The sequence below is a fragment of the Acomys russatus genome, chromosome 23 (genome assembly GCF_903995435.1).
Source record: "Acomys russatus chromosome 23, mAcoRus1.1, whole genome shotgun sequence".
In the NCBI taxonomy this organism is placed as follows: Eukaryota; Metazoa; Chordata; class Mammalia; order Rodentia; family Muridae; genus Acomys; species Acomys russatus.
In genome coordinates, this window is record NC_067159.1 from 25,263,987 (window position 1) to 25,283,862 (window position 19,876).

General features: G+C 43.7%; 2 protein-coding genes across 2 annotated transcripts in view; one reads left to right on the plus strand and one right to left on the minus strand.

The window, feature by feature from the left end:
- The window catches only part of Myoz2 (myozenin 2), a 1,071,004-nt gene that overhangs the window by 257,232 nt on the left and 793,896 nt on the right, over positions 1-19,876 (minus strand). The window lies entirely within an intron of this gene.
- Positions 1-19,876, plus strand: part of Sec24d (SEC24 homolog D, COPII coat complex component) — an 88,757-nt gene that overhangs the window by 4,667 nt on the left and 64,214 nt on the right. The window contains 5 exon segments of the mRNA XM_051165561.1: positions 4,173-4,302; positions 12,291-12,439; positions 14,086-14,361; positions 14,664-14,797; positions 19,758-19,869. Of these exon segments, the coding sequence (XP_051021518.1) occupies positions 4,173-4,302; positions 12,291-12,439; positions 14,086-14,361; positions 14,664-14,797; positions 19,758-19,869 (801 nt within the window).

Below are 19,876 nucleotides of genomic sequence, written 5' to 3' on the forward strand. Positions count from 1 at the left end.
GGGGCCCATGTTTGTTTTAGATGAAGACTTTCCCCACAAATATTCTTTTGATTTTTGTTTTCCTTCATTAGAAATAGTCTCATCTAAGGTCTACTTTTCTGTGACGTCATTTAGATCAGAGTCCCTTTGCTGATAACAGAATCCCTTATAGTGGAAAGGGGTTTGTTAAAAGCTATCAAGACACAAAGAAAGAAAGGCTGAGCCCCAGCCTTAAGAACTTCTTGTCTGGTCTGCAAAGACTCACAACCCACACGGGACCATTCCTACCAAAAATCACTTCCTTCTAAGCTGGAAGAACAACCTGTGCCACAGAGCTGGCCAGAGTCCCTCAAAGATGTGTGCTTTGCATAGAAAAACCAAATTGTAGAGGACCCTAAGAAGTGGAGAGTGTGTTTCTAGCTCAGGGTCGTATATTCACAGCAAGCCTGGAGGGGACTGATAACTTCTGTGGAGTAAACCAGCCACCGTGGTGAAGATGGCTTGTGAGTTTTGATACTTCCCTGTGGCATAGGCATGGTTATTTCTCCTGCTCTGGGTAATCTCTCTCTCTTTCTCTCCGTCCTCTAAAGAGCCTGATCATCTGTGTTTGCTCACTTTTGACAGTGCCAACTGTGTGGCCTATCAAAGACCATGACTCTGCAGATCACTGTGATGCTGGCTTCCCTTTGCCCTGGGGATGTAGTCCAAAGGACACAGCAGGCCTTGTAGTCTGGATCTAACCAATCTGGGTGGCGACTTCTGCTCCTGTTACTTTACTCCCACACTGTGTCCACCCAACCCTTGGCCAGCCCCTGATTAGGACATCCTCTCTCCCACCAATGGTCAGGCTCCACTTCTGCCTAGAATCCAATTATCTACAAAGTCACTGTCCTGAAGGTTCACCCCAACCTGTCTTTCCTCACTGAATTCTCCAGGAAGGGTCAGGAGGCCCTCTGCACTTGGTTGTTCTTGTCACATGACAGGGTCACTATTTCTTACATGGGTGTGTTTTCTGTAAGTGTTCTTGCTGCATTGGGGGGGGGGGGGCATGCTAAATGCATGTTGGATGAGTTTGAATCATTGATCCCCAAAAGTAAGAGGATGCATATCTTAATGTGGCAGATGATATGTAACAGTTCTCTCTGTGTGTTCCTCAGAACTGCTTTAAAGTCTCAGGACACATGTGGAGGCCAGTAAGAAATGGCCACAAACTTGCTGCCCTGTTTTTGGTTTGCACTTGTGTGCATGAGTTTTGTTTGTTTGTTGTCATCTTGACACCTGACATAAGGTCGAGTTATCTTGGAAGAGGAACAACAATTGAGAAAGTGCCTCCATCAGATTGGTCCATAGGCAGGTCTATAGGGCATCTTTTTTTTTTTTTTTTTTTAATGATTGATGTTGGGGGCAGCTCACTGTGGGTGGTGCCACCCCTGGCCAGGTGGTCCTAAGCTATATAAGAAATATGCTGATCAAGCTTTGGGGAACAGGCTAGTAAACAGCACTTCTTCATGGCCTCTGGTTTAGTTCCTGCAGCCCAATTTTTGCCTTGAGTGCCAGCCCTGACTTCCCTTGATGAGGTGTGACTTGAGAGTTGTAAGATAAGTTAAACTCCTTCTTCCCCAAGTTGCTTTTGGTCATGGATTTATGCTGGCAATAGACACTAAGACACCTATTTATGTGAAAGGTCAGGGTATCGGGGTTGTGCTGCACCAGGAGTTATTTAACCTGAAAGATCCTGGTGATACACCTGTGGTTTCCACGTTTGTCCAAAATAGCATCTTAAAGATAAAACCGCAGTGTGTTTTTTTAATTATAGTCTATATGTTTTATTAAACCATAAGCCCTAAAAAAGTAAAATGAAAGGGAAGTCAGGGCCTATGGCCAAGCAAGAAAAAAAAAAAACAAAACTGTTTTGAGTATTCCCTGACCTCCTCTCAAAGCAGTCCTGGGAAACAGGGAGATTATAGCTGTGACACAGGGTTAACAATCATGGCTCTGAAAGACAAAGTGTCTTGTCTTGTCAGTCTTAGCTACGCAGCGGTAGGGAAGGAATCCACACGCAGTCAGCCTTCCTGCCTGCATGCCTCTCGGTTTCCTTACATTGCTGAACATCATCTCAAAATGTAGTGTTTAAAAAGTTCTTTTTTTTTTAATTCACAGAAAGAAAAATACTATATGATCTGAATCATATTTGGAAGCTAAGAGAGTCAATCTTAAAGATGTTGAAGATTGAATGGTGGTTCCCAGAAAGCTGGGAGAGTTGGAGGCGGATGGGAAATTTGACTAGTGGGAGCGGAGTCAGACAGAAGCAGTGAGCTCTGGTGTAGTATTGTGTAGTAGGCACATAGAGGCACCATGTAGGCACTGTGTTTCTCAAATGACTATAGAAAAAGGGTCTAGTTAAAATAATTTCAAATTAAATAATAATACTTATTTTTTAACCTATATGGAAAATTGCAAATAGAACTTTGACTAGTTGACAGCATGCTTCACTTGGACTGTAGGGCCAGCCTGTGATCCCATCTGCTTAGGAGGTTAAGGCAGGGAGCCCGGAATTTAGCTGCCTGGACTGAAGAGCAAGTTCAAAGGCAGCCTAGGCAATTTAATGAGATTATATTTTATGGTAAAAATATAAAAAAAGGGACAGGCTATGACTTGGACTATTAACTGGAGCTTGCTTCACGTGTGTGGTCCTCGGCTCAGTCTTCAGTTCAACGACTCATGCCCTTGGAGAGGCGTCTTGGTAGGCATTTCAGTCTACAGCCACCAGTCATGTGTTAGATTATCTGAGGACACAAAAGGACGTTCATGAAGGTACAATGACAGTCTTACAAGGTCTTCTAGGGTGACAACAGGCCATGCCATCATTTCCCTTCTGTGGTCTATGTGTGTGTATGAACACACATGTATGATAAACGTTCAGGAGGAAGGAAACAGAAGGAAGTCCATGTGAATGCCAACACTGCATGTAAAGGAGGGGAGCACACAGGCAGCTTGGAGATCACAGGGGCACACACAGGAGGGCAGGGCCATGGGTCAAATGGCCGAACTAGATAGAGTAGATTTCATTTTTATTTTACAAAGATGAAAGTCCTCAGAGGAAGCTCCCTGCCCCGGTTGCCTAGTTAGTGCAAACAAGGCTTGCCTTCTCCTCTGCCACCTTTGCTCTGGAGGAAAAGAGAAAAGCCTGAAAACTGTCCCAAGGAGAAACCTTACAGCTCTCTCTGGTGGCTAGTTTCATGACAACTTGACACAAGCTGGAGTTATCTAAAAGGAGGGAACCTCAATGGAGAAAATGCCTCCATAAGATCCAGCTTTAGAACTCGCTGTATTTTCTGAATCAGTGATTGATGGAGCAGGCCCAGCCCATTATGGGTGGTGCCATCCCTAGGCTGGTGGTTCTGGGTTCTATAAGCAAGCAGGCTGAGCAAGCTGGGGGGCGGCAACCCAGTAAGCAGCACCCATCCATGGCCTCTGCCTCAGCTCCTGCTTCTAGGTTCCTGCTTTGTTTGAGTTCCTACCCTGACTTCCTTCAGTGATGGACACTCATATAGAAGTGTCAGCCAAGTAAACCCTTTTCTTCCCAATTTGATTTTGAGTCATAGTGTTGTGTCATAGCAGTTGAAACCCTAAGACTCTCTAAGGTGGTTCTGTGGGAAAGAGGTAGTGGCAAGGGGCATCTGTCATTGTGTGTGTATCATCACTGAGTGTGATGACTAAAACACCTCATCCCCTATCCCAGGACTGGGCTGGGAGTAGCAGCCTGTTCTCCAAAGGCTCTCTCAGGGGGGCTGGCGTTGTATGCATTTCTGATGCTCTCCCCGCCTGCTTTCTGATTTATTGAGTTATTGTTTTATTACCACTTTACATTTCTTTTTGTTTTTCCTTGTGTGGTCTAGTGTTTGTGAGACACTGTGTTCTCATACTGTGTACCTCCACCACGTGTGTAGTTTATATCCTTTATTTAAGGTTCCATTTGGTAAAATATATGTGTATTCTTTTTTTGTTTTTGTTTTTTAATGTTATTACCAAGTAATAATAGCCACTCCGGAAAGAGTGGTTGAGGGAGGTTGGAAGGGCCTCGTGGCTCATCCATTGACCCCCTTCTCCCTTATGTATTGTTAATCTTCCACTTTTGTGTTATCTCTCTTCCTTCTTTAATATGCCATAACTCTGTTCCCTTCTGTTTACAGGCCCGATGAAGCCATCAGGGCCTTTGGGAGCGGCTGCTCCTGCAGGGATGTTGCCCCCAGGCCCTTTACCTCCTGGACCCCCACAGTTTGGTCCCAATGGAGCCCATGCCCCAGGCCATCCTCCCCAAAGGTGAGCTAAGTGTGTTTCAATCCTCATTTGACTGTGCCCTAAAACACTCTTCCGAAGTACGTACTAGACATGTGTGTTTCTTGGTTGAAAGTTTAATCTCATTCGTTGTAAGCGCCATATATTTAAAAATGTCTACTGGAAAACAAAGCTCTCAGAAAACCTAGGGACCAATGTATTAGTCTGTATTTAAAAATACATAACAATTACATGTGTTAATTCCACACATTTTAGTTTGGGGTTATATTCAGCTTATTTTTAGAGTTTTGTGTTTATCTCCAGTTCCTCCATATAGACACCTGGAGTCTATATGTCTTACAAAGCACTGGAGCTTGCTGGGCGTAGTGGCACATGCCTTTAATCCCCGCACTGGAGAAGCAGAAGTAGGGCAGATCGCTGTGAGCTTAGGGCCAGCCTGATGTTCATAACAAGTTCCAGGCCAGCCAGGGCTATAGAGTGAGATCTTGTCTCAGACCAAAACAAAACACTGAAAGAAAACTTAGGTCATTCTCTTCTTCAGAGACATCCCCCAGACCCCAGCTCATTCCCAGTAAGTGCTTAGTCAAAGTTTTAAGATGAAATCAGACTGAGGTCAGTGGCAGAGTCTGCGAGTTTGATAGGAAATGTAGGCTCATGCCCATGAGGGAATCTTTAGTTGGCAGGCCCTCTATAAAAGCAGCTCAAAAAAATACAGCTTGTGCTTGTTTGTAATAAATTGAGAAAGAGGAAGTCAGAGGCAGGTCTAGGGAAGCCAAGAGTGATATGCCTGAGATTTTTAGAGCCTGTGACCCATAAGGCACTGTCACCTGGCATGGAGCCAGCAACACACCTCAAGGCTTGGAAATCCCAATGTTATTTATCCCATAAGCTGCTGCCAGCAACTGGAGTTCAGCTTCTAGTTGCATTTACCTTGGCACTGCCCCAAAGGTTGCCCAGAGGTCCCAGTTCCCAGTTCTTCCTTTCCCGGGTTGTCAGGCAGCGTGGAGGAAGGGCACAGGTGTAAGTCTTTGGTGTGAACCTGTGCCTTTGAGGAAGGCTGTCATTCCCGGTAATAAGTAAAGAAATTTTGAAATCATCAGCTAATGCTCTTGTGGTGTTTTTTGAGCACAACACTCCTGGATTTTGTTTGTTGTGGTAACTACCACCAAGATGTAGCTATGGGATCACAGAGAAGCCTCACATGGGAGAAAAAAAGGGGGGGAGGGGAGCTTAATTTGTGAGCGTGCTGGTGGTTTGAGCACAAAGCAAGGATTCAAAGGTCTTGTTGTGACCTGACCTTTCTGCCTTCAGCATCCAAGGCATGATGGATGGGCAAGGAGGGGGCATAATGCTGAGGACCACTGGATACAGTGCTATGTACTTGGATCTAGCACTCCGGAAGACCAAGGCCAGAAGATTGTCATGAGTTCAAGGCTAGCCTGGGGTGTACAGCTCCAGGCCAGCCTGGGCTACAGAGTAATACTCTGCATCAAGAATCCAAGAGGAGTCTTACCTGGCTGTGGATCTATACACTGTACTGCCAGTCTGCCGGGCAAGATATACCCACAGGTGCATAGTGACATGCCTGCTACTGGGAAAACCAATAGCTTTTAGACTGAATGTGAAGCCCAGCCTGGAAAAGACTTCATGTCAGATACTGTGAGCCTGGTTAAAAGCCTGATCCTGGCAAGGTCACTCCATGGCATAATCTACTACTATTGTTTTGCTAAATGGACATATAGCTAAAATACTTTCTAATGTTTTAATATAAACATACATAATATAAATTTATGTTTACATTCATAGTCTGGAGCTGCCACAAGTTTGTAGGCTTGTTGTAAAATCAGCTCACGAAATACAGCTTGTGTTGGCGTTTGAAATACGTTGAAAAAGAAAGAGTCAGAGTCAGGCCCAGGAAAGCCTTTATCAGAAGTCTGGGTGGAGGGCTGTGAAACTGTCTTCTGGACATGACATCATCAGTGGATCCATGAGCACACAGGAGACATGCAAACCTGCACATGGCCAGTACAAAATTAGGTCCTTAACATTCCATCATAGATTTGGGGGGCAGACATGAAGTCCTACCGTTCCCAGAGGAGGTGTTGGCAGCCAGTGGTCACCAGGGGATGGAGGGTATACCCACCCCCAAAACTATGAAAGCTAATTAGAAAGAATGGTCTGAGCAGGAATGGGAGAGGGATAAGAGAGAGTACAGGGAATTCATACGATCACAGTGCACAGGATAAATAAATGGAATTGTCAAAAATGGTGTTAAGTCTTAAAAAACAAGAGAAAGAAAAAAACAAAGGAAGAAAGAAAGAAACAAGAGAGATTGGAGGGGACAAAAGAAAGAAAGAATGAAAGAAAGAAAAAGAAAGAAAAGAAAAACAGTGATGAAACCCTAAGGTAGTTTTTGCCTCTGCAACAGAGTAGCCTGGGGTGTTGGTGACATTCCTTCGCTGTGACTCCTCACTTGAAACAGGAAGAAGTAGTTTTGTCAGTCAAGAAGGAAAAGGAAGAAGACCCAGGGCAGACAGTTTATTGCTGTAAACTCCCTCCCTTTCATCTCAGCATTTTTGAAAAGAAATGCAAAGACGGAGCCAGTGGTTTTGAGAACCAATTTGGTCATTGGTATTGGCCTACCTGATGGATCTCTTTGATGTGTTGTCACTTCTGGGAATACCGTCGTTAAATCCAGCAGAGGCCTGACATCCTGAGGAGTGGAGACTCTGGGGACAGGACATGTTTGCCAGGCATGCCTTAGGGGGTTGTTGGCCAAAACAGATCTCGTCATGGGCCACTTTGACTTGTCACTCCCGTGTGTTGTGTGGTCTGCAGGTTATAACGAAGCTGGGAAATCCCTGGGGCTTAATGACACTGTAGCACCTGAATGTCATCACCCCAAAGCACACTCCTCATGTGCCTGGGTGCTACTGGTGTACACAGGTCTGCTCCCTGACAGCACAGAGCCCTGAGTAGGGATGCAGTGGCCACACTAAGTCAGGTGTTTCCCTAGTACTCGTCATGAGTGCTGTGTGTTCTACTTAGGGAAGTCTGTTGGGACTCACTGTGGTGTTACTGCACTGCGTCCCTTTAGAGGCACATTTTTCTCTTCACTGGATGTCTTCGAGTGTTCTTTTGCTCGTTATGGCATAGGGCAAGTTGCACGTGCCCTGTAACGTAAGTGTGCAGTAGGCACGTCCATTCAGGTTTGCATTCTCTCTGCTGTTTGCACAGAGGCAAGAATCACGCAGTTGACACATTTCTCAGAATGTCCTATTGTTAACTGATGCATCACTAACTTAACAAGTCTGTGTGCCTTGGATTTCTCAGTCCTAGCTACGTCTCTAACACATGATTGTGAGAATTTTGCATGGAAACTACCCTTGCATGGTGCACGATTACTCATTACGGGCCATAGGTTCAAGTCCACGTCAACAGCTTCCAAAGGCATTTCACTGGCTAGTGTTTGCCGTGTCATTGGAGAGAAAGTCCACTTGCTGCTGTCTGTGGGCTGCCCTCCCCCATCTGGTGACTCCAGGACTCTTAGTTTCAGAATCTACTTTGACTCTGAGTGCACAGAAGAACAATGAGATCCTATACTTTCCCCTTCACTTTTTTTTTTTTTTTTTTATTGAACGCAACTTAAATGTTGACCTAAATGTTAGAAGTGGGAAAACTTAGAAGCAGAAAAATCCAGGGGGAAAGTCTAGTATCTCAGGTTCGGCTTCCAGGTTGCCTGTTATCTGCCCCCATGGGACATGTTTCTATACACACGCGGCAGTGCAGAGGCAAAGGGCACATCGATCTGAGTCACACTAATCTACTGACAGAGGCTGTCAGAGGAGAATAGATGTGTGTGACCTTTCTCTTTCAAAAACAAAATTTTAATTTATTCTTTGAGACTATCATCCATTTATCCACCCCCATCATCATCCTCCCCAACTCCTCCCAGAACCCAAGGACCCTCTCTATTTCATTTGCTCTTTTTTTTTGTTGTTGTTATTAGTTTGTTTTTTATCTCACTAAGTTCAACCAGTGCTCTCACCATCACTATGTACATGTGTGTGGGGCCATCCACAGGAGCTTGGACCACTGACCAGGGCCCGCTTCTCTGGCCTTGTGAGCCCATCCCTCATTTGTGATGGACTTGCTCCTGGCTTGCAGCCACAGCTGTTGTATATTCATGTGTGTGATGGCCCGGTCATGTTTAGAAAGCACTGTTTCTCAGCAGTTTTCCACAATCCTAGGCTCTTAAGATCTTTCTGCCTCCTCCTCCACAGTCATCTCTGAGATTTGAGGAGAGTGGGTATCATATTGATGTCCCATTTAGGGCTGGATACACCATAGTCTTTTTTTTTTTTCTTTCTTTCAAACTTTGGTTTATTGTGAGTCTCTCGACTGAACCTCTAACCATTATGAAAAGGAGTTTTCTCTGATGATATGTGAGAACCCCACTGACCCATGGGCATAATGAAAAGTATTTAGGGGGCCGTTTCGATATTATATTCATTTAGCAAAGCAATAATAATAGGCTCACTGTTGAGGCGTGTGAGTTCCTGGACGATGCGTCTTGATCATATTTACAGTTCTGGGCATTCATGCCCTCCTGATACGCCCATGAGTCTATCTTGTCGTGCTGGGCATTCCTGTGGGTCACTGGGTTGACACCTGAAGAAGACCGTTGATGACTTTCCTCCTCCTAGCACTCTGCATAGCATCTTCTAGTGCCATGAAAGCTAGCCAGTAGGAAGGAAACTTTCAGTTTAGTGTCAACGTGGTCTTTCCATGCCCCGTGAACTCAAGCAGGCTGCAGAAGGATCTTACTATGAATCTCTGGAGCAATTGCACTGCCAACAATAGCACTAGCCTAGATTGTTCTGGAAGGATTATGGCCCCTTCCTGACCAGTAACTCACACCTAACTCAGGAAAATGCAAAGTAAACTACCTTGAGACTTCATTTTACCTCAGCCAGACTGCCTAAGGTCAAGAAAACAAATCACAGCAAGTGCTGGAGTGGAAGTGGGGAAAGAAGAACCATTCTTCACTGTTGGTGGGAATGCAAACTGTTGTAGCCCCTATGGGAAACAATGTGAAGGATCTTCAAAAAACTAGAAATAAACAGATCTACTGCACAATCCAGCTACACCACTCAAGCATCTGCCCAGAGGACTCTATATTCTGCTCCAGAGACACTTGCTTATCTGTGTTCATTGCTACTCTATTCATAATAGCCAGGAAATGGAGATAGCCTAGCTGCCTACCAACTGAGGAATGGGGACTGGAAACACAGAGCAGAGGCAGAGTGAAATTTTATTTAGCTGTGAAGAAAAAATGAAAATTTCAGGTCAATGGGTGGAACTGGATGCGATTATTCTGAGTGTGGTCACCCCGACACAGAAAGACAAGTGCTGAGAGTCATACTTGGGTATGTAGATGTGTCTTTAAAGTGGAGTACTTGTAGAGGCCAGGCAGTCGGAAAGGGGCCATTGTGTTTGTGTTGAGGGAAGATAACGGAGGAGGGACAGTCAGTCACAGACTTAACAGGTAGAACAAGTAAGAGAATAACTGGAGGGGATAGATTTAAGTAGGGGAAGTAGATAGGAGGCCAGGGCAGAAGAAAAGGTTCAAGGAGAATTAGATCACACTAAAGATTTTTGAAAAAGCTAAATCGAAACCTACTGTCTTAGTCACCATTCATTGCTGTGGAAAGACACCTCCATCAATGCAGCTCTTATAAAAGAAGGTATTTAACTGGGGGCTTGCTTACACTTTGGTCCATTTTCATTATGGCAGGGAACATGGTAGCATATAGGTAACCCCTGGAGCAGCAGCTGAGAGTGTTACATCCTGATCCACAGGTAGAGAAAGGAGGTGAAGGGAGGGAGGTGGGGAGGGAAGGAGAGAGGGGGGAGGAAGGAAGATAGAGACAGAGAGACAAACATCCAGAGACTATGCTCTGTAATGTAATTTACCTACAGATGGTTATTCCCTGTGTCAATTTCTGGTAAGCTTCAAAGAATGAAGTGTCATTTTTTTTCACATATAAAAGTAATATATTATAAACACAGTTGAATTAGATAATAAGTGTGTTTGTTTGCTTCTTGGCATTTTCCATTTTTATAGACAAAAGTGCCAATAAGTTTTAGTCATATAAACAGTTTGTGTGGGAGGGATTTTTATTTTATTTTATTTTATTAATTTATTCATATTGCATCTCAATGGTTATCCCCTCCCTTGTATCCTCCCATTCCTCCCTCCCTCCAATTTTCCCCTTATTCCCCTCCACTATGACTGTCATTTCTTAAGAAAGCAAAGACAAAATGTTTCTTTTTATGTGGTAGTGAATTTATAAGGCAGATCTCTAGGTAATTCTTTTTTTTTTTTTTTTTTTTTTTTTGGTCTTTCGATACAGAGTTTCTCTGTGTAGCCTTAGCTGTCCTGGAGTCGCTTTGTAGACCAGGCTGGCCTCGAACTCACAGAGATCCGCCTGCCTCTGCCTTCCAAGTGCCGGGATTAAAGGCATGCGCCATCACACCTGGCCTTTGGATAATTCTTGAAATCATTTGTCAGCAAAAAACAAAAATCACATTTCACAGTGCATGTTTCACAGCTACGATCATGGAGTAAATAGAGATGCAAAGAAAACTTACCATCAAACTTTAACTTTTGGGCGGAGAGGGCTCAGTGGTTAAAGACACTTTCTACCAAACCATATAGTCTAGATTCAATCCCAAAGACCCACATGGTGGGAGGAAAGTCTTCTCTTCAATTGTTGCCTGATCTCTAACCCTGCACTGTGACTTGTGCGTATGCACTCACACATGCAATTGAAATGTAATACAAAAAAATAATTAATTAATTTTTGTCTTCTGTTTTTTTATTCCCTTTTCCCAAAATATATTTAAATTGAAGTGTGCATAATCTAATTATGTTGGTTCTTCTAAAATTTTTGGCAGAGAGGCATTTTTCTTAGAAATATTTTAGGATTAAAACATGATCAACTGTCCCAGCACTTGGGACTGGGAGGAGAGGAGGGAGAGGGGCTGTGATCAGGATGTAAAGTGAGTAAATACATTAATGAAAAAAAAAGTAAAGAAAAAGAAAGAAAGAAGAAATCTAGGAAGGAAAGAAAGAAAGAAAGAAAAAGAAAGAAAGCGAGCTGTGGACTTCTTGTGCACCCGCGCCTCTTGTGGCCCCCTGGCCTCTCAGTGAGCAATGTAAGTCAAGACATGCATAACAAAAGCAGGCTCTTGTTGCAAATAAAGATCTTGAAGTCAGGCCGGGTGTCGGAAACCTTAATTTTTACTTGAAATTGATAGTTAACAAGAAAAGAGTCATAATGACTCCGAGGCATTCATTAGCTTCCTGTGCTGTGTCCCCAGGATGGGACCACCCTTTGGTGATAGCCACTGCTTAGATCAAGACAGTGACAGTGACACACAGCAGACATAGTTTTGAACTACATCAAAGGTAAAGCAGGATGGAGGTTTTAGAAAACAAAGAACCTACTTCACACTTGCCACGATGTTACCAAGTAATGACATACACCGTTTTATAGGAGTGCCCTGCTGACTTCAGAACATAAGACAAACTCCGGTTTGTTTAAAAAACTGGGTCTGAATGATAAGCAGAATAGTCACAAAAATATAACCATAAACCAGGTGCTCTTGGTTGTGTTGTTGTTGGTTTTCTTCGATTGATCAAGTTAAGTGTATATGAATTGGCACTGGGCTCGTCTTTCCAAACTGATTTCCAAAGCTGTCTGTGTTTGTGTTATAAACTTTTCTCCCTTGGCATGGGAAACCTTGAGTGGAGATGTGGGGTGCTGCTACATGGGTTATTTTGAGCTCATATCAAGATTAAACATAAGATGAACAATATCAGTCATTTTTCCTGCCACATAGAGAAAGATCTTTTGTTTGTTGTTGTTGTTTTAGAAATATTAACTATTTTGTATTTTATTTGCTTAAGAAACTCTCTGATGCTAACAATACCTTTTGCCTTTTAGATTTCCAGGGCCCCCACCTGTCAATAATGCGGCACCCTCTTATGCATCAGGCCAGCCACTGCCACAGTCATCTTACCCAGGTCCTGGGTCCACTTCCTCTGTCACCCAGCTGGGTGGTCAGTTCGGCTCCATGCAGATCAACAGTTATGGTAAGGGTGCATTGTCACCGTTCACTTACGATGCTCAGTGTCCTTTGTGCTGCTGGGGTTAAACCCAGAACCCCAGCCATGCTAACCTACCACTGAGCTACACTCCCACCCTCACCATTTCTTCTTCTTTAAGATAGCATAACCCTGGCATGACATAGTAAATGCTACCTTGTGCACCATTAATCCTGTGAATGGCTCTCCTTAGTTTTCTCTTGAACATGTTGCCGCTATTTCATTATAATTGAAGAGCCCTCAGAACACTGTACTTTCGTTGCTAGGACAGTAAAAGACAAAAATGCTGAGTTCCCAGGTAGATATTAAACAGTGTAATTATTTGAGGAGTTGTGAGGGTGGTGTTAAGATGGTATTGTTTAATAGGGTCCTCCAAATTAAATATACAATGCTTACTGTCTAACAGTGAGTTTTAATTCTGCATTTAGGTTATTGGAACAACCAAATCTCTGATGCCACAAGCCAGATAAAGAGGAGAGAGCAGGAATGCCCACCCTAGTAGCAGCATGGCTACATGGTAGATGTTAAGGCAGTGGTTCTCAACCTGTGAATCGTGACCCCTTTGGAGGTTGGGCGACCCTTTCACAGGGGTCGCCTCAAGCCATCTGCATATCAGATACTTACATTATGATTCATAATAGTAGGCAAAATTGCAGTTATGAAGGAGAAACAAAACCATAATGTTATGGTTGGTGGGGGGGGGCAAATCACCACAGCATGAGGAACTGTGTTAAAGTGTCGCAGCATCAGGAAGGTTGAGAACCACTTCTTTAAGGGCGCTCCCTCGATGGGTTATATTTCTACTGCTGGGATAAAATATTATGACCAAAAACAACAACAGGAGGAAAGGGTTTCTTTTAGCCTACAATTCCAGGCAACTGTTCATCACTGAGGGAGGTTAGGCAGGGAACTCAAGGCAGGAGCCTATCTTGTCAAGTCAAGCTCAGAATGCAAATAATTTAGTAAAAGTATAAATTATCTGAATGATTCTTGCTCTATACAGTTTTCCTTTTATATTTTTCAAGGTTTTATAGGAGATATAAGTGTTCTGAATTAGTGCATGGGTTTTGTAAAGTTAGTACACTGAGGTTAAAATTTGTGCTGTTAAGTCTCTCAGTGGGGACTGGAGAGATGGCTCAGGGGTGAAGAACACTTGCTGCTCTTGCAGTGGACCCCCATTCAGCTTCTAGTACCCACACGCATGCTCACAACTGCCTATAGTATTAGCTCCTTCCTCTGGACTCTATTCAGCACACACAGCACATGCGCGTGCACGCGCGCGCACACACACACACACACACACACACACACACTCGCACACGCACGCGCACACACACACACATAAACACTAAATCTTGTTTTAAAAAGAAATTTCTTACTAAAACTAGAGGTCTTGCTTTTATACTCATAAAACTTTCTATTTGTTAAAAAAAAAAAAAAATAACGCCCCAAGTAATATTTATATCACTTTCTGAGGGATAATTTTAATTGTTGCCATAATATATACATAAATATATAATTTTCAAGCGTGCCTTCTTGCTTTGTGTATAGAAAACAAATGTTTCCACCATATGCATCATAGGCATCAGAGCTGAGAAATGCATCTCTTAGCCACAGTCTTCTCTCTTCCACAGGTGTGGGCATGACTCCCCAGAGCCAGGGTCCCCCTGGCCTCCAGTCAGCAAGTGCCTTCCAGGGGCCTCCGCAACCTGCACAGCCATCTATTCTGCAGCCAGGCTCTCAGGTTCTGCCACCACCGCCCTCCACCCTGAACGGCCCTGGTGCCTCTCCTATGTCTCCACCAACTCACAGGCAGGATGGACTTCCTGGGCCTGCTCCTCTGAATGCCCAGTATCAGACCCCACCTCCGCCAGGGCAGCCCCTGGGTGCTGGCTACCCTCCACAGCAAGGTAAGGTTGGCAGGGTGAGGCCAAGATGTGGGTCACCTGGGAGGGGGAGGGGATGTGTCCTGAGCTGGAAGTCAGGTTTGTTTCTGTGTCACCTGTGAAGGACCAGTAGCCTCTGGCTTGTGTCAGAAGAGAAAGTTAAAGAGGAAATATAGGGAATCAGTTTTAGCTTTCTGCTTTATTTAACAAGATGAACTTGGCAGCATGCATGATTCAGCAATGTAATATTGCCAGTGAGTCTTACACCTTGGTGTGGAGACTGTTATTTCTTCTTTATTGTTTTTTTTTTTTTTTTTTTTTCCAAGCAACCAACTATGGACCTCAGATGGGAGGTGCACAGGTGTCTTACCCAGGAGGCTTCCCTGGAGGCCCTGCCCAGATGGCTGGGCCACCACCACAGCTCCAGAGGAAGCTGGATCCTGACTCCATCCCCAGCCCGGTAAGTACTCCCTCTCTCTCCCACACTGAAGCTCTTCCCTCTGTTAGCACTGAGTCCTCCAGGGCCCTAGAAGTTCTGAGACCCTGGCTGTAGGAGGCTTCTGTTCTCTCCTGCAGTTCTGATGGAGGCATACTGGGGTTCAGAGCACTCTGCAGGCTTTGAGGGAGGACTGGGCCTTCTGATCAGGGGAAACTGAGCCACATTCAAAAGAGGACAGATACAGAGAAGGATGAAGAGTTTTGGTCTATTATTATAATTCTGTAAACTTGAAGATTTGTAACAAAGTATCAAATGTTTATAACAAACTTTATAATACATTAAGAATTCAACTATAGCAGCTCTTAGTACCTTCGTTATTATGTTAATGGCTTAGCATTTCTCTGGCTCGAATATGAAAGAGCCCCCACAAATGCTTTGTTCTCAGTCAGGTGCTGCTTTGGAAGGGTCTGAAGACTTGAGGGGATATGCCCTACCTGGAGGAAATCAGTCTGGGAGTATTTTGTTCCTGGCATGTGGTGGTTTGAAGGAAAATGTCCCCTATGGGATTATGTGTTTGGACACTTGGTTCTCAGCTGGTGGCAGTGCTTGGGAGGCTTAGAAGGTGTGGTCTTGTTGAAGACGCATGTCACTGGGGGTGGGTCTAACTAGCTGGAGTCCTTTTCCTACAGCCAGTTTGCTGTGTTTGACTCACTTGCAGCTTCCTGCTCCTGCCACGATGTCTGCCACATTCTGCCCTAATATTCCTGCTGTTATGGACTCTAACTTTCTAACCATAAGCCAAAATAAGCTTAGTTCTGGGCGTTGCCTTGGCCGTGTTGCTTTATCACAGCAACAGAAAAAGAATTAATACATGACCCCTTTCTGTCATGCTCTCTGCTCCCTGTCTGCTGTGACACGTACAAACACATACACAAAAATACCACATACATGCCACATGTTCCACCACCAGGAGGCTCTGCCCAAATGCATGTGTGCAGGCAGCCATGGACTGGGTCCTCTGAAACAGACAGAATAACCATTTCTCTCTTAAGCCGTTTATGCCAGTGACAGGATGTCTTTAATTAAAACAAAATTATCTTATCTTATTTGGGTTAAATATTTTGTTTACATTGAGCTTATTTTGAAACTCGGTTCTCAGCCTTCCTAATGCTGTGAAGCTTAATACAGTTCCTCACATTGTGGTGTTCCCCCCTCAACCATAAAATTATTGTCATTGCTACTTGATAACTGTAATTTTGCTATAGTTATGAATTATAATGTACATGTCTCATATGCAGAATATCTTATATATGTAGGACCCCTGTGAAAGTGTTGTTTGGACCCTCCAAAAGCATTGTGACTCACAGATTCAGAACCACTGATGTATATATTTGTAGGTGTGTATGTGTTTAATGTGCATATATATATGTTTGTGTATATGCATATATATGTCTGTGTGTGGAGTGTATGTGTTTATATATGTGTGTGTTTATATTTGTATGTGTGTTTGCATATATGTATGTGAGTGTCTGTATATATCTGTGTGGTATGTGCATATATATACAGATTTGTGTATATGTGAGGTATGTGTTTTGTATGCTTGTATGTATGTATATATATGTATGTGTGTGTGGGGGGGTTCTTATTATTGTCTGACTCTCTCCTAGAATTAGGGAGCCCCAAGGTTTAATCCTTGGAATGACCTTTTCTTCAAGGGCATTTAGTCTCTAGGTTAACATTATGCAAAGTATATTGAATAATACAATGTACAATAGTAAGTATAAGAACATGCAGGTGACATCAACTGAGAGCATCCTAGGAATTGCTCTTGGGACTTCATTCAGACTGTGGACTGTGGACACATTAATGTGGAGTCACCACTGTAGTTACTCTCATTCTCATGGCTTCCAGCAAACACGTGGATCCTTACTAAGACCTTTTCCCTGCAATCCAGCCTCAGCCCTATCTGCCAGCTCCTTACCCGAAAAGCCTCAGACTCATCATGGACTCTCTTCCTGTAGCCCTGTGATTAATATTCTAGTCTCTTCATCAGCCCCACCATCCATCTGCCTGAGACTCTGGGAGCCTCCTAACTGGCCAAGCAGTCTCTGCACAGCCGCCAGGCTATCCATCAGTCCTCAGTCAGACCGGGCCCTGGTTCAGAGCAAAGCTTGCAGCTCAGAGTCAAAGTTTTTACGGTACCTCATGTGATGCTTCCTTGTTGGCCACTCCTGACTTCAGCTCCCCTCACAACACATGTACACAAATGTAGATGCCTCTGTCTTGGTCTCTTCTTTCCCTGCACCTCTGCTTTAGTTACGCTAGCTCTTCAAACATGCCTTGTATGTACCTCAACTTGACTATTGACATTGCTATGGCCAGTATGCGTCCTCCTTTCCTAGGCAGATGCAAGGCCTGACTTATATACCACCCCCCCCCAATGTCTTTACTACCCAGCCAGCATCCTTGGAGCTCCATCAATGTCTGTTCATACCCAAAACATCTAACTGCCCATCAGAAGGCACGTTATTTGTACAGTTATCTGTCTGCCACCGTTCTTGTATTCGCAGGCATGTGCTCCATGGGGGCAGGGATGCAGTTTGTCCACTGCTGCCTCTAGCACCTACTGGAGCCTGCTGCCCATGCTGAGGGGTGAATGAGCATTCAGGAGAGGCAGCAGCTGCTGCTGGGATTCGTCACGCCCTCCAAAGTGTGCAATGTGCCAATCTGCCCCATGTTTTTTTACCTTGAAGTAATGTCAAGTGATGCCAGATGGAGCCTGTTTGTTTTTCTACGACGAAAACAACTCATTTTGTTAATGAAGCATTCTTTTGGAAAGAAAGACACCGTACTCCAATCCTGAGTGAGGCACTTAATACAGTAGTTCTTCAACTGGTGGTCTTAGCCACATTATGACCTGATAGACGCATCATCCCTGAAGCTCTCCCTCATCCTCTTCTGCATCCATCAGGGGAGGTGCTCAGAGGTTGTGTCCATCTATTTTTCCTTTCACCGCCCACAGTTCAAACAGTTCTGCTTATGTGGCCGTGCATCTTAACTTCATTCTCCTTTTCAGACTTTGCTCTCAAGAGCAGCGCTTCCTTTGCATTCTCTCCTGATTGTGTTTTATGATCCCACATCACTCGTGGAAATGACCCACATCTGAAGGGGAGAGAGATCTATGTCTTCTGAGAGTGCTTTGCCATTGTCACATGTCACTGTGCTACACCTCAGCTCACACGTGCAAGTCACTGTTGGAGCTTTTGCTCATTGTTTCATTTCTGATGGTGTTTTTCAGGAGAGTGCATTTAGGGTAAAACAAAAGCTATTTTTACCAATGGCTAGAACTGCTTGATATTTCTTACTCTTTTCTGTGTCTTGTTCTGACAAGATGTGGATTTAATTAATGATGACTAATTATAACATTGTTTCTTTGGGGACCAGGCTTTGTACATTATAAATGGATAGTTTGAAATCAGAATTTTAGGAATACTGATTGGTGACTGTGTAGGTTCAGTGTTCTAGGCACATGATTGTAGTATAAATAATATTCACCTTAGACTTTGTTGGTTGGAATGACCATGCTAAATGCTAATATTTAATAATGTAAAAAGCTACTCTTATTTTGAGTCACTCAATTCGCTTTGTGATTAAATACAGACTATAATTACAGTGTCTTGATGTTTTTGCACACTTCTTTTTCTTGGTAGCATCTTGCCTGTGTCTTGCTGTGGCTGTGATGTCTGGAACACATCCTATATCTTTGGGTTTCTAACTACTCAGACTCTGAGGGAGCCAGACGGCAAACAGATAGAGGTTTGAATTCAGGCTAGATCGGTTGTCAGTATTCATGGAATCCGTGATGCCAGCACCATCTGCTCTCAGTTAGCCTGGAGCAGAAGAGAACCCTTCAGAGCTGGTTCAAAGTCAGCGTTTATGATAATGATGGGAGACTGGGCATCTTTTAGTTTTTATCCCAGCAAAGAGGCTCCCTTCCTCTCACTGCCTCCTAGTGCTTGCCTTTTTTTTTTTTTTTTTTTTTTTTAAATTCTAAAATACATTTTATTTTGGTTTTTTTCCCCCCTCTGTTGTTTTCTCCCCATCTCCATCCCACCTCTTTTCTGTGGAAAGTGCGAAACTGGACTGGGAAGGGAGGGACTGGAGACTGGAGGAAGATAGCCTTTGAGTTACTTCTTGTTTCTCTAATTTCATTCTACTCAATTTTGCTCACAGTTTTAAACCTGGGCAGTTATAACAACAAAACAAAAATTGCTGTGGTCCTCCTCATCAAATGTTAGTAGTGGAGGAATATGTCTGTAAGTTAGATGACAACATTTGGGGGCCTTTGCTCATCATGATTTCTAAACAACAGGCACCCCCACCCCCCAGATACCTTCTACTCTGCGGAGGGTGGGTAGGGACCTGAAGGGCAAGCTAAGGAGGGAGATAGGTACAAAGTAGGCCGCTTTAGGTCAGATATTAAGTATCATTTCTTCTCTACTTAAAGATTTTTAGAGGTTTCTTTTGATTACAAAAATGATTCTTTTAAAGCTTCCACGTTTCTCTACTTTCTAAAGTATTTTTCAAATGTTCATCCATAGCTATAATAAATAAGAAAGTATAATAAGGGTATCTGAATAGTCAGGGTCCAAGCTAAGAGTATTACAGAATAGAACTTGAAATTTGACAAATGTTAGTCTAAAACTATAAAAGTAAATGAAGACGAAAGTGAAGGCATGGTCGATCAATTTATCTGAGAAGAAATAAAAGGATTTTTTAAAAGACTTCCTCTCTGTTTTCCATTTCTCCTTCCCCTGTCTTTCTTTCTCTCCATCCCTCTGCCCTGCTCTTTCTCTTCTTTCCTCTTTCTCTGGAAAGAGAGTGAGAAGAGGGAACAGAAATAAGCCACTGTCCCTTTTAACTGTGTGTCAGGACTCCGTTGTAACTCAGTTTAATCCGCTCTCCACATCTTGTTTGTCAGATCCAAGTGATCGAGAGTGACAGGGCCACCAGAGGCGGACAAGTCTACACTACCAACACCAGAGGCCAGGTGCCGCCGCTGGTCACCACGGAGTGTGTGATTCAAGACCAAGGTATTTA